A 14,885-nucleotide genomic window follows, 5' to 3' on the forward strand; every position below is an offset into this window, starting at 1 on the left:
TTTCTGGAAACAATAGGCGCCTGTCCCACTGGTTGTGTTAATCTCTGTAAACATAAGAGGCACAATTGTAGAGATTTAGCCAAAGCATTAATTTCCAGTGAAATTAATTCATGTCTACAACAAGCAACTCCTCCACTGCTCATTCTGTCTTATTAAATTTGAAAGAGAATTATCGATGATGATTACAGATAGCAATATCACAAATTCTAAAGTGTTGCTGTAATATTATTTCCTGGTTTGAAACATTGGAAAACGTTTGACAGATCAAACAACCTGTGCTGTAGTTCCAGGCATCAGTGAATGAGGGATCAACTGGTGTGGTAGTGAACCTGACGGTGGACGATAGAGACGACCCAGCCACTGGAGCCTGGAGAGCTATCTACTCCATCATCAACGGAGACCCCAACCAGAACTTTGAGATACAGACCAATCTGGACAACAATGAAGGGATGCTGTCGGTGGTAAAGGTACGCAATGTTCAATTGCGTGATTGTCTTGTAATGGTGCAGGCACATGAAGATCCGCTTATGATGATTGAATCTATCAAATTTAGGTTACCAATTGAGATCTTAACCACTTATACAAAAGACTTAATATTTGTTCAAGGGTCTTTTTTTTGGTTACTAAAACTTTAAAGTATCAAGCTCAAAAAGGGGACCATTTTTAGTCACTTTGAATTGCTTAGAAATCGGATGCATTGATTTCTAAGCAATTCACTTAACTGCAGAGGCAATGTGGTACATTTAGGGTAGGGATGTCCAATCTATCCCCACTTTCTGTAAAGCAGAAGTGTCCAATCCTCCTCCTGGAAGGTCAACATAATTTAGAATTTAACTCCAACTTACCCAAACACACTTGTCTGGAGGTTTCTAGTAATCCTGATTACCTTGATTGGCTATTTCTGGTGTGTTTAATAAGAGTTGCAGCTAAACTCAGGACAGTGGCCCTCCAGGAGCAGGATTAGAAACCCCCAGTGTGGAGTTTATCTCCAAACCAAATAAATCACACCTGAACCAGCTATTTAATGTCTTCAGGATTACTATAAACTTCTGGGAAGGTGTCTAAGAGATACACTCTACAGGAAAGTAGCCCTACACAATAAAAACAATAATGATACATACTTATGATAGATTCAATTGATTGATGGTTACTTGCTTGTTAGTTAATTGCTCTTACATAATTCCTTTTTGTCTTTCTTAGCCTCTGGACTATGAAAGTGCAATGTTTCACACACTGCTGATAAAAGTGGAAAATGAAGACCCTCTGGTTCCTGACATTGTGTATGGCTCCAGCTCTACAGCAACTGTTTACATTACAGTTATGGATGTGAATGAAGGACCACTGTTCTTCCCAGATCCTCTGGTTGTCATCAGGAGAGAGAATATCCCTGTAGGGAGCTTTGTGGCCATGCTGAATGCTACTGACCCAGACTATCTACAAACCCAGAGCATAAGGTTGGTGCTGTTATATTATGATCCTGTCCCAAATGTAATCATCCACACTTTCGCCATATAATGCTGCTTAGACAATTTGGTAATTGTCAACTGTGGTGTGCAGCAAAAGGTTATGTTGAGGGAGCATCACTAGCACAAACAGAAAGCTCATGAACACCTTTCTGATTAATATAATCAAAAATATAACCAAGTTCACCATTTCCAGAGCCATTATTCAGACACAGTTTCTTTCTCGATTACACTGATTCTGTGCTACACGTGGGAGGAATAACCTTTACAAATTTGGAAACAAATTTCACATACATAGTTTGAAACTAATTTCACAGTTTAAAAGTTTGAGGTTCAGCAAATCTCTTTTTCCTGGTTACATTCTCAATGGATTCTGACAGTGTAGTTTGCAATGATGGCACAAACTAATCAAACGACGAAGAGCAGGACAGCATGACCCTTGCTACTTAGACATGTCTCAGCTTGATTATTCTTGTTTTACTATTCTTTGTCTTGTTTCCAGTATTATTTGCTGTGTTCTTAGAGTAATCTTTGATGTGAGCACACAGCTCTGCATGAGAGAGTTTGACCATCTGTGCAGACATTCATCTTGCTGCCCAACTACATGATTGACCAAGTACTTGGAGCTGCAAACTCTAAAATGATCCTCAGGGACTTGTGACAAATCATTGCTTTGATGTAGCTTTTTTTTACTTTCCTTTAAGCAACATTGCATTATCAACAAGGTAATGCAAAAAGGCTGCTTTTATCCAAAGCAACTTACATTGCGTTCAAGGTACACATTTATATTTAATCAGTTCTTGATTTCCCTGGGAATCAAACTCATAACCTTGGTTTCTCTATCCCCTTGCTCTACTGTTTGAGCTACAGGAAAGCTAACGTTTTATAATCAGAAAATAGCTGTGTGCATTTGAGCACATTTCTCTATCCCTACTTTGTTCATTCCCTCAACCTTCTTTGCTGTAGATGTGCTATGTACACATTTGCATATGCTACAGTATGTGATCTCAGTGTAAGCTGTGCCACGCTTGTTCAGATCAGACGAATTGAAACAGTCTCCTGTGATTCGTTGTGTCCACTGAGCATGTATGAGACTCACAGTATGAAACTCTGCGCACCGCTGTGATCATGTGCTCTGCCATTATTACCGCTCTGTCCTGCTAGTTAGAGCGAACCCTCCTCATCACAAACCATATGAGTGCTCTCCCTTCTCTTTCTCATTCTGTCCTCTCTTCATTCTTCATCTCTTCTGTATCTATCCTCTCACTGCCTGCCTCACCTCTTTTGATCTCTTTTTGCCAGTAAAAGGCTCTTTGAAGTACCATAGCTTTCACCTGAGGCTATAAGTGGCAGGACTGAGTAAGAAAAAAGAAATGGCTGTAGGAAAATGAAAAGGAAGGACAAAGGGGAAAGCCCATCTGTCTATCTATCTGTTTACCATTCTGTCATTCTATCTGTTGTTCTATTTATCTTTCCATCATTCCATTATTCTATCATTTTTTCCTGGTTTCCTGAAACACAGTTCCGATATGCCATGCATAAGGCTTATATTAGCAGAGGCTGCCACATAGATTGCCCCCTAGCAAGGACAAGTAGTACAAAAGAATGTGAAGCCCCATTGATCTGTCTTTCTACCTGTGTCCCTCAGTACTTCTTGAAGACTGCATTGTAAAAGATATGCAATAAGGCTTCCTTGATAAAAGACAAGCATTAAAATTCAGAATTAGTAGACTTATCAAAAACTACAGTTTTTTGAATTGTTATTGGGATCAACAGGTGTATTACAGCCATCATAGACCTGTAATGTGATGCCTTGAGAAACGTGTACACTGCTGTGCACATTGCTGTCAAAAGATGAAGTTGAATTGAAAATCTGTCATATTTGTTTCTTACTTTTTATTCTAAAAAACATAGTAAGTGCTCTGCTTAAAAGAGAAAAAAGCACATATTGTTAAGATTGTTTGATGTCTGATTCTCTTCCTTTTTAATGTATGCTCTTATTTAGTTTGAATATACTACATTTTCTTTTGAACCGACAGAATTGGCATCGATTTTACCATACAGACATATTGTTCTCTGGGTTTATCATGAAAAGCTTATACAGGAACCATAATGCATAAATAGCGCTATTATATCCTGCAAGGTTTATCGGTCTATTGATAAAATATAAAAGAAAAATTGTCTAGAGGGATTTAGCGGATATATTTATTAGAGTTAGAGTTAGAGTTTGTTTGTTTGCTATTTATCGATTCAATCTTTCTGGTGAATAACAGGAAATTTCCAGATCCAAGAATGATCTGATTGTTATGGCTCTAAGAGCAGTCCATACATTTAGCTTGATTCTTCTGTGAAATAAAACCTACCACACCTCAGGATCATTATGCTTTTCATTGGCACCCTGTTGCAGATATGTTTGAATCTCTCATTTGAGCTCAAATGAGTCTTTATAAAACATTCCTGAGTGCTCCTGAGGAGCATGTCAGACACAGGTTAAGATTTTGGGGTCTCTGATGTGTTTGCTCAAAGGTTTTTAGAGTTTTCTTCAGTCCCCACCCCTTTATATAGCTCTGTCAGGCTTTTCAGGATAAGGTGAGCTGTGAATCATTGCTAGCCTGAGGGAAATCATGAACACAGACACTATCAGAATTATGGGAATGCTCGTTGTCATTAGGAGTGATGCTGAGGATATGTCTGTGAAATACATTGGGTAGAATTTGTAAAATAGATTACATTCTTTTTGGGTTTATATTAGCAAAGTTTTTGTTATTGGCCCAGTGGTTGCTTGTAAAAATACTATTACCAAGGGTTTACAATTTAATGACAATTTAAATTACAATTTAACTTAAATTAACTGTCCAAATAGTGTTTTTATACTTGTGTATTTATTTTTCGAATAATTTTTCATTTAAAAAAAAAAGTTTAGAAAAAATTCCTGCAATAACAATGATTGTAATAAATGTCATATTTTTATAACACATAAATGCAAGTGTTTTTTTTTTAGCTAGTTTCAGCCTGACGCAGTTATCATTTTCACGTCCTGCGCCATGTTGTTTAAATTTCAAATGCATTTGTGCCCAATTGTGCACCCGTGGGCTTGCTGGTCTCTAAATGAGGTGTGTTCAGGAGCATTGTTAGCACGTTGCTATTTTGAGTCAACTGAAATGTGCCATTGACCAACTGAAACCTGGTCTAAAGTTTTCTTGTTTTTTTAAAGAGCGTGTAAATAAGGTGGATGAACAACGCATGTACACTCTGCATACACAGAGACGCAAAGCAACATATAAACATGGCAAATATTAAAAATGAAAGAATTACAATGAAATAGATTATTATTTTGCCCTGTAGATGCTCATGCATGAAGTTTAAGCATGCAAGCAGAACTTTCCTCTCTGGAAAACCGTTCAGCCATGGCGTAAGCACAACTGGCTTTTAAAGGAAATAAACACCCTTTACTCATTAAGAGAATAGGTACAACCCTTTTGGACCATGTATCTGGTGTGTGACCATTTTTTCCTGTGTTAAACTAGCAAAAGTGGATTCGGACATGCCCTAAGCACACTTGCGTCGTGCGCTTTATCCCTTGTCCAAATACTGGCAATTGTGGTCTTTGCACTTGTCCACTTGACTACGTACATGAGGTATTTCCTGTATTTGGTCCAAATGAGCATGAAGACCACAAATATGTGTAAAACTTTTTTAAGGCAAGTTTTTAAATTTGCTTAAATGTCCTAAATGAACTATGGCCCAATACTGGCTTAGTCTAAGCCCTGTCTGTGAAACCAGGCCATAGTGTTGTAAATAATGCAAGCTTTTACAGAGCTTTTTATGTTCAATACTTTTTCAGCATTTCAGTATTTTGCATTAATTTCTAAATGTCTGTTCAGTAGACCCTAAAACAGATGACGCAATTTAACTTAAAAAGCAGTTGCAAATGTTGAAAAAATAATCATGACCACTACTCATTATGGGAAGTCGTGGCCTAATGGTTAGAGGGTTGGACTCCCAATCGAAGGGTTGTGGGTTCTAGTCTCGGGCCGGACGGAATTGTGGGTGGGGGGAGTGCATGTACAGCTCTCTCTCCACCTTCAATACCACGACTTAGGTGCCCTTGAGCAAGGCATCGAACCCCCAACTGCTCCCCGGGCGCCGCAGCATAAATGGCTGCCCACTGCTCCGGGTGTGTGCTCACAGTGTGTGTGTGTGTGTTCACTGCTCTGTGTGTGTGCATTTCGGATGGGTTAAATGCAGAGCACAAATTCTGAGTATGGGTCACCATACTTGGCTGAATGTCACTTCACTCACTTTTTTTTTCACTTCACTTTGCACCAATAAATTGTGCAACTATTTGTTTTACGACCAAATTATATTTTTCCATCACAATCAATATATAGTTATAGCTTAAAACTTTAAGCTAAACATTTTTCAACTTTACAGTGGAAATAATCTCCACAAATGTGGCTTGTATGGGAGGGTTGCAAGAATAAAGCCACTCCTCAAGAAAGGCCAAATGGAGTCATGACTGAGATTTTCCAAAACACACCTTGAAGATTCTGAGGCAGATGAGACTAAAATGTAATTATCTGGCCTCAACACCAAACCATAAATCCTATACAGCTCACCATCCGAATAAATGCATTCCTCCAGTGAAGCATGGAGGTGGTAACTTCCTGTCATGGGGATGTTTCTCTGCAGCAGGACTGGAGCATTTGTCAGGATAGAAAAAAAAAAAATTATGGGGCAAAATGCTGTCAATTTCTTGAGGAAAATTTGCTGCCCTCTGCCAGAAAGTTGTCAATGGGAATAAGGTTTACCTTCCAACACGACAATGACCCAAAGCACACAGAAAAACACACAGTGGTTGAAAGGAAAAAAATGTAATATCCTTGCATGAGCCAAGAATTAAACACCATTGAAAACCTGTGGAATGACTTGAAGACTGCATTCCAAATGCTCACCATCAAATTTCACTTAACTTGAGCAGTTCTGCAAAGAAGAGTGGAAAAATATTGCAAAGTCTGTATGTGCAAAGTTAGCAGAGACAAATGCCAACAGACTAAAGGCTGTAATTAAAGCAAAAGGTGGTTCAACAAAATACTGACACAAGGGGTGTTCCTTTTTCCAACTCAGTTATTGTTTTGTTTTATTTATTTTCTTTTATGTTTCTATATATCTAATATATCATTCACTTGTATATTATAAGTTGCATGGAGTAAATACAGCTGAATGAAAAAAAGTGTAGGCAGCAAATCAACAAAATGTTTGGATGGATGGTTCTTTTCTATACCCACTAATGTTAAACAAATATGATTGCATTCTAAATGCATAAAAACAAAGTCCCTACATTTTTTTTTCTGCTTGAATATCCTTTTTTTCCCTGAAATACATCCCATTATGGAAGCAAAATGGGTTGTGAACAGCATCTCATGTTGACACCAATCTCATTACATATTAATTTATTAAAAAGAGAAATGTTCTTTGGATGCACTGCAGCTGAATCCATTCAATGCCTTTTGTATGATTTCATGAGAAATATTTTAAGTGCCTCTAAAATGATGCTTCATGCCACACAGCATAAAAAAAAAAAAAAATCCTCATCTCACTGCAATATCAAATATCTATTCATATTTTAAAGCAGATATGAGTGGCAATGATGTATTGGTCAAAATGTATTTCTCCATATGTGCGTTAGAGGGTTCGTAAGATAAAAAGCATGTTAATGGATGTCTGTCAGTAATGAATGCTGTTAAGTGATGCCGTTGCTTTGGACACAGATGTGAAATACTCTCACATCTGTACTACCACGCTTGATGTTTAACAAATGCTCATTTGTGTATCACAGCCAACATGCTGGATGATATTTAAAATGATGTTTGTTTGTTTGTTTGTTTAGTGATGTAAAGTTATTCCTGACATTGCTGTTCACTCCTCTGCTGGAGCAAGCTGGAAAAGTTGTAGTGATAGTGGCATTTAATGATATGCAGAACATGCATTTCTCTCCTCTCGCCCCTTTGCTCTCCTGACCTCCAGGACGTGACTGAGCTACTTCCTCCTTCGTGGGTTCTGCTTCCTTTGCAGCCTGCTCTCATTAGTTTGTTTCGGAACTGCAGTACTCAGCAAGTACTGAAAGCTGTGTCTGGATGACAGGCCAGTTTTCTTCTCATTAGAGCAGAGGATCTCGACCTTTATATCTCCAAGGCTGCGTTTTACCAAAAAGCCCCTCTAAAGGATATTATATTGCATTTATGTACTTGCTGTTTTATTTTTTATTTTTTAAAGTAGAAGTTTAAACTGAAATAAGTTTTTCATTTTTAGTAGAACTACTGTATATTTTTGTAGAACTATACCTATACATATTTAGAGTTTTTTGAATTTTGAATTACTAAATTTTTAATATGCCATTAATTATTTTAAATGACTTTAGTAAGGTTTTTTTGTATTTTTGTATTTTTATTTTTTATTATTATTATTTTTATGGTGTTGCATTGACACATAATCCATTTAGATGCTACTTTTTTTTTTTTTTAGGTGCGCTTGACTTTAGCCGTTACTGTAGTGCATTATGTGGGTGCTGTGGGTTTGTATATGTTAATGTCTCTTTTGTGTATATGTGGGGGGACCATTAATTAATCACCAGAGTTAAATGAACTCTTTTGTAGAGTTAAGTTTAAGAAAGTTTGCTGTAATTTGTAAGCCTTCATTAATCACCAGTAATTGTACGTGTGTGCATCGTGTTTATCTGGAGGTCCCTCTACCCCTATTCAACAATACAATTCTGTAGTATGGCTGTCTGTTTTAATTAACGACAACTCAGCTGCCTTCACACCTCGGGAAACTCTGAGCGACCACAGCAACCCCTTAAGTTCCTGGAACTTAAAAATTGTCTTTAAAAATAAATGAAACAAGAATGCGCATTCACAGCAAACTCTTGTGAGCTGTGCTGAGTTAGGTGACAGTGGAGGAGGGAAGAGTTTGTGCTGGTTCACGTCAGGTCTCGCTTACTCTACAGTTGCTGCTCAAAAGAATAACTGCTCTCGAAAAAACTGAATTAACTGAAATAAATGTTAAGATGCCTGGCCTCTGTGACTCCTTTCTTCATGGAGTTAACCATTTCTTGCACAGAAACAAGATATGGTTGGTTTTCCTCATTAGTTCCAGAGTGTCCGTTTTAATTTCAAGATAGTTTCTTATCTTATTTCCTCGCACAGGGACAGTGACACCCTCATGATTGTTGCTTACATTTTATTGCATGCTGATACATAAAACAATGCAGATTTAACGTTGACAGCATATATACTATTAAAAAATATAGACCCAAGTTTATATAGCCTATATGACCTCCGTTTTACAATTGATAAGTATGTCATTTGTAAACTGGTAGATAATATTAATAAACCTATTTGAACATCATGTTACTCACTTATACACTATCATTTAAAGGTTTGGGGTTAGTCATATTTTTATTTATTTTTATTTTTTGTATGTTTTTGCATACAGTAAAAACAGGAATATTTTCTTTTAAAATTAATTTTGTATTATTTACATTTTCATATATTTTAACATCTTTCCTAATGTATTCCTACGATAACAATGCTGATTTTCAGTATTCAGTATAATTAGATGATCCTTCAGAAAGCATTCTAATATGCTATATTAGGATAATTTATTAATATGTTTTAACATCACAATTCTTTTTAGGAAGAACAGTATTTATTGGAACTAGAAATCTTTAGTAACAGTACTTACTTTAGTAGCAAACATGTCTTTACTGTTATTTTTAAACAAGTTTATGCATCCTTGATAAATAAAAGTTAAGTAAATATATATATATATATATATATATATATATATATATATATGAATTGCATTGACCCTATATGCATATATCTGGTGCAGAATACAGTTCATATTTAAAGTTCTTTCAGCCAGTAGAATCACTTTGGCATCTAATGTGAATAGGATTGTAGAAGGGAAAGAATATTGCACAACTCTGATTGTGTGCCCCAGCAAGTAATTTTGGCTCTTTTTCATGCAAATTCATCAAATATAGGCTTGTCCTACAGAAATAGACAGACTGCAACAAAACTGTGTCTGATCTCTATTTCCTCTTGACATTAATAATGAGTAACATGGTATTAGTCTAGGACACATGGTATTAGTCTAGTTGTGAGAGACAGCCATTATGTGGTTAAATAAAGCTTTCCAAAAAGATGCCAACAAGAAAGATTGTGAGTGGTAAGGCCTCTCAGAAGCATGGTTAAAATGTGTTTCTCTAACTTAATAACAGGGTTATGATTTTCAGCCGATAAAAAGAGTTGCTTTTTGTGCCCTATTATGATAATAAATGAGATTTTATGTATTGCATTGCTAAGGCATGATAATTTATGGAAATGAAGCCGAGGTAGTGGTTCCTGTTACCTCAGTTATGCAGTTTAGTTCTCAGGCAGTGAGGTCTTATAAAGAAAGTGTGAAAGAGATAGAGAATGGATCTGGTAGTGTGTGTGTGTGTATGTGTGGTGTGTCCGTATGCTTGACTGCTGATACCACACCAAGAGCTTTGATGATTCTCACAGTCTTTGCTTAAGCTTACAGTAATCAAGTGAACATTTGTCTGAACACATGCTCCTCAATCCTGTGGCTGAATAAACTTTGCACAGCTTGGCAGATCTTTGCTGATGGGAGTCTCAGTTGGAAACGGCATTGTTGTAAGAGGTCCTTGCATCACGTCCTGTCCAGCTAAATTGCCTCCCTCTAACCAGAGGATACTTAAGCAGGTTCCAGATGGTGCATATATCTAACACTCAAAATAAAAGGTACAAAATTGTCACTGGGGCAGTACCTTTTCTGCTTATTATGTACTTTTAAGGTACTCGTATGCACTTATAAGATATTATTATGTACCATTTAATGGTAAATGAAGTACAAGGATGCACCTTTTAACTTTTGTAACTTAAGGTGCTACCCCAGTGACAGTTTTGTACAGAGTGTATAAAACAGAAATTACGATTTTTAAAAAAAAACAACAAACAAATCTAATAATAGGATATGGAATAAATGCACATGCCCTTACAATATCAACTATTAGTTATATTGTTATTTAATTTTTTTATAATGTCCATTCTTTGTTTTATATAACATATTATAACAATTTATGCTATTGCTAACATGAAATAACAGTACTTTTACAACATTTATTAACCTTGGTGAGTAATTCGTTCTACCAATTCAGTCAAAACGATTATTCTTTTAGGAACAAAACAATTGTCTTTATCTGTCTATCACTCAATCATTCACACAATTGATTCTTTAAAAACACAGAATCATTAATGTGCTACACAAGAATTTTTGAATAAATCTTTGAATTGTTCTACCATGCAGTTTGTTCAAAAAAAGATTAATTCAAGAATGGCATTACTATGTGTTTCTTGAAGATGACAATTTAATATTTGAATGTGGATATTTACAAATGATCTAAAAACATACATATTTATAATTGTGTTATATAATTTATATGTCTTTGCACATCACAAGAACAAAATTTGAATGTTTAAAACATTTAAATTGTATTGATATTTCAAAATATTAATGTTTTGTATTGTTGATCAAACAAATGCAGCCTTGATGATCATAAGAGACTTGCAAAAATATTTACAAAAATTCATTACATTAAATATAACTTTTTTTTTTTTTGGTAATATAAGTGTAGTTTGTACTTTAAAATATGAGTAGGCTGTAACTTGACAAGATGCCTTTTCAAAGTAGATTCCCCAACACTGGAGTAAGTGTGTGTTTGCATCTGTGTGTGTGTGTGTACTGAACCTGGGAAGGCTGTCAAAGGGTTAAGCAACAGAGTGAGATGAATGGACGGCGAGCGACAGTCTGAACTTTTAACGAGGAGTTAATGGACAGGCTGGCAGAACGGACTGCACCCACGGAAGGGGTCTGATTCCCTCTGCGTCTGACCATGGCTGATTGATGGGCCGTCTTCCTCTGTTTATTTTTTCCTGCCTCCCTGTCACATTTATTTCCTTTGTACAGCTCTTTCTGCCAATATGGAACTGAAATATCTGCAGGGGTGACAATGGCAATTTGTCCCAGACATGAGAGCAGGGGGAGAGTTTATGGCACAGCTGTTTTTCATCAACCTCTGCAACTTTGCGCACTGTTCTGTGGTCCAGCGGGTGCACATGTGGGAGTTGAGTTCAGTTTAGCCAGAGTGAATGAATCCCACAGAGAGATGAACTTAGTACAAAAAAAATGATGCTGAGTTTGGGAAAGTAGATTTTCTTTGTCCTTCTCCCTCCATTTTTTTTTACTGTAACTTTGCTCAGGGATGTCCAGTTCCAAACAACACTGCCACTGAATTTCAATGGCTAAAATTAATATCCTAATGGGTGCATCCATCCTATTTTACAAACACAGGGCAGTCAGCATTAGTGTAAGTGTGCCACATGCTCGTCCCTGCAGATGTATGTTTGCTGTTAAAGAGGCTGTAGCATGAAAATCAGCTCAATAGAAGAGTAAAAAAAAACACCCATTAATATTTGAACAACGGGGTTTCAAATATAGTAACATAAATCTTTATTGTAGAACTTGTTGGTTTACACCGTCCACAGTTCAACGTGTGAGGCAGCACTGGTTTCTCCTCACATACAGTAGATCCACTCCTGAACACAGACCAGGAATGAAAGGAGCAAAAATATTATGTACAAAGATGCCAGAATGACCCTCCTGCAGCATAGATGCAGTTTGCAGCTTTCCCCTGTTCTCTATTAGAAGGTAACATAGTGAAAAGCCCCTCTGGCCTCTGTGCCTTCTCAGTGATACAGAAGCATAAATATGCACTGCACCCCAGGCCCTCTACAGGTCTGACACATCATGAAAGAGTGTAAAGAGTAAAAAGTGCATGAAAAAGTGGCTCAAGGAGAGGCATTTCTTACATTTTAGATTGTGGTGAAGAAGTGGTCTTGTTTTTGTTGTTTTTTTTCTATACTTTTTGGGTTGAAGGCCAATGCCCTAACCTGAAGTGAGCTTGTATGTTTTGCAGCTGAAATAAAGGTTTTTGTTTGTGTCTTTAGGAACAGCAGCTGGTTGCATAAAATGACTAGTCTGACAAGTCATCTTTTTTTTTTTTTTTCATGAAAGCTGGCCATAATTTTAAGTTAGTTACTGTACATAAACAAACATGTATTGGTCTAATTTGAATCCAGAAAGTAAGTCTGATTACCCCTTGAATAACTAGACTAGTTCTTAAGACACAGTCTTAAAATAGTGGCTAAGTTAATGCTACTGTCCTCAGCTGTGTGGTCATCTAATGAATTGTTAACCATAAGCAAGTGACGAGCTAAACACATATGCACAGTTTAGTCTTTTATATTTATTAAATATTGAAATCTGTTTTATATTACTAAATGTCATATTTGTTCAGTTTAGTTTTATTCTGACTGAGATGAAATAATTTGAATTAACAACAACAAAAACATCAGAATATGAGTGTTTTAAATAATAAAATCATATTCTATCTAAAGAATTGCATATAGGTGATTGTACTAATCATTAGTACATTGTTAATCTTTTTTTCGTACCCATGTTTTTGTCAACTTTATGTTTTGATTAATTCCACTATTACATGAATTCACACTTTTTTTGTCACCTGAACACCTTTGACAAAAAAATACTTAATAGCACCCCTGTTATTACAAGTTAAAAGGATAGTTCACACAAAAATGAAAATTCTGTCGTTATTTATTCCTCTTTATGTCATTCCAAATCTTTATACAGTATAGGAACAACACGAGGGTGAGTAAATGATGACAGAATTTTCATTTTTGGGTGAACTATCCCTCCGGTATTTCAAAAATGAAACAACACATTTCCAAGTTCACATCTCTCTGATGTCAGTTAATGGGCACAACATGCAGGTTGTAACGAGCTTTATTCAGAAGCATAGTCAGAACAGGCAAGGTCAAAACACCGACACTCAACAATATCCAGGGCGAGACAAAAGGATGATTCACAAACAGGCGATGGTCAGGGCAGGCAGCAAACAATCACAAAAATAAGGTAAAGGTAAGGTAAGGTAAGGTAAGTCCAAGGAACAAACTCACAAAGGCAAAGCAATATGGAAAACATACAGGATATACAATACCAAGCTGTGTGTGTGTGTGCGCGCACGCGCTAAACAGATAAAATAGTTATTCTTATTCTTAATATTTATAATTTTTTTCTTTAATTAAACATTTTTACGTTTATGATTTAATTGTTTATTAGCTTTTCATAAACTCACAAACTCCCCACAGATTCCCCACCCTGAATTACTGTTATGATGCACATTTTCATCTATCTTTAATAAGATATTTTATTAGCAAGCGTTTTCGTTAGCAATATTGCTGATGAGATTAACACCGCACACATTCACACAAATTACATTTTAAGTGGGTGGTTATTTCTTTTTTTTTTCTTTTTTTCTTTTTTTTTTTTCTTTTTTTGGTTAAGCAGAAAATTATGGACAACATTAGCCAAAAGGACAAGGAATTTGTTTTGTCATCGTGTGACAATAAGTGGAAATGAAAACGCCTTCATCGGCCAAAGCTTTGAAAATGGGTGAAAAGTCTTTGACAGCTTATTTATGGTCATTAGCACATATCGTTATAGATAACATATTAATTTGCATAATGTGTTTTTAATGACACACTAATGACATTGAGAGGAGGCTAATTGAGTGAAGTGCTGTGTGTAGATTAGGGAAAAAAAGCATTGTTAATGAAAGTTTTCATACACTACATATGATCAATCGTTTAGGCCACACCCTCTTTGAAAACTTTCAGGCTGTCTGATTAATGTTGTTGCAGAAGGTCTGATAAACAGATTCAAGAAATGAAGTATCCATTTGTTTTGTGTCAGTATGAATTGCCAATTCATCCGAGTCTTTCAGAGTGCACTGTTGAAAAGAAATGGAGGGTTGTCGAAGCTGTGACACACACACACACACACATGGCCTTGACTTATGTGGGAGTGAGTTTGCATGTGTTTGCTCATGTGTTTAATGGATCACCTGAACATTTATAGTCAGAAGGTTTGAAAATAGCCATGTGTCATAAGATCACCTGAAGATTTATTATTACTATAACAGAATATAAAGTAAAATGCTATTCTGATATTTATGCTTTGCGTACTTGTGCAGTATTATGTGTTAGTGAATTGAACTCTGCCGGACAGAGCTGCGCCCTTATTCAGCAACATAAAGTCATTTTCTGCATTTTACAGCCTTTGTGCACACTCCATGTAGGAAGAGAGTTCTCTAACAAATGCCAGCTGATTTTACAGGCGAATTACAAACTGCTCTCTTGGACATATGAGTCAGGATGTGAGGTATTTGTATCCAGAGCAGCGTGATGATAATCTCATGCTAGCTTGTTTCCGAGA

The 14,885-nt window shown here is 36.3% G+C and overlaps 1 protein-coding gene across 1 annotated transcript in view; it reads left to right on the forward strand.

Annotated features, from left to right (window-relative positions):
- Positions 1-14,885, forward strand: part of LOC127933837 (cadherin-13-like) — a 300,617-nt gene that overhangs the window by 260,362 nt on the left and 25,370 nt on the right. The window contains exons 9-10 of the mRNA XM_052530852.1: positions 285-467; positions 1,201-1,454. Of these exons, the coding sequence (XP_052386812.1) occupies positions 285-467; positions 1,201-1,454 (437 nt within the window). The remainder of the gene's footprint in view (positions 1-284; positions 468-1,200; positions 1,455-14,885) is intronic.

This window comes from Carassius gibelio, chromosome A18, assembly GCF_023724105.1.
Source record: "Carassius gibelio isolate Cgi1373 ecotype wild population from Czech Republic chromosome A18, carGib1.2-hapl.c, whole genome shotgun sequence".
Taxonomy (NCBI): Eukaryota; Metazoa; Chordata; class Actinopteri; order Cypriniformes; family Cyprinidae; genus Carassius; species Carassius gibelio.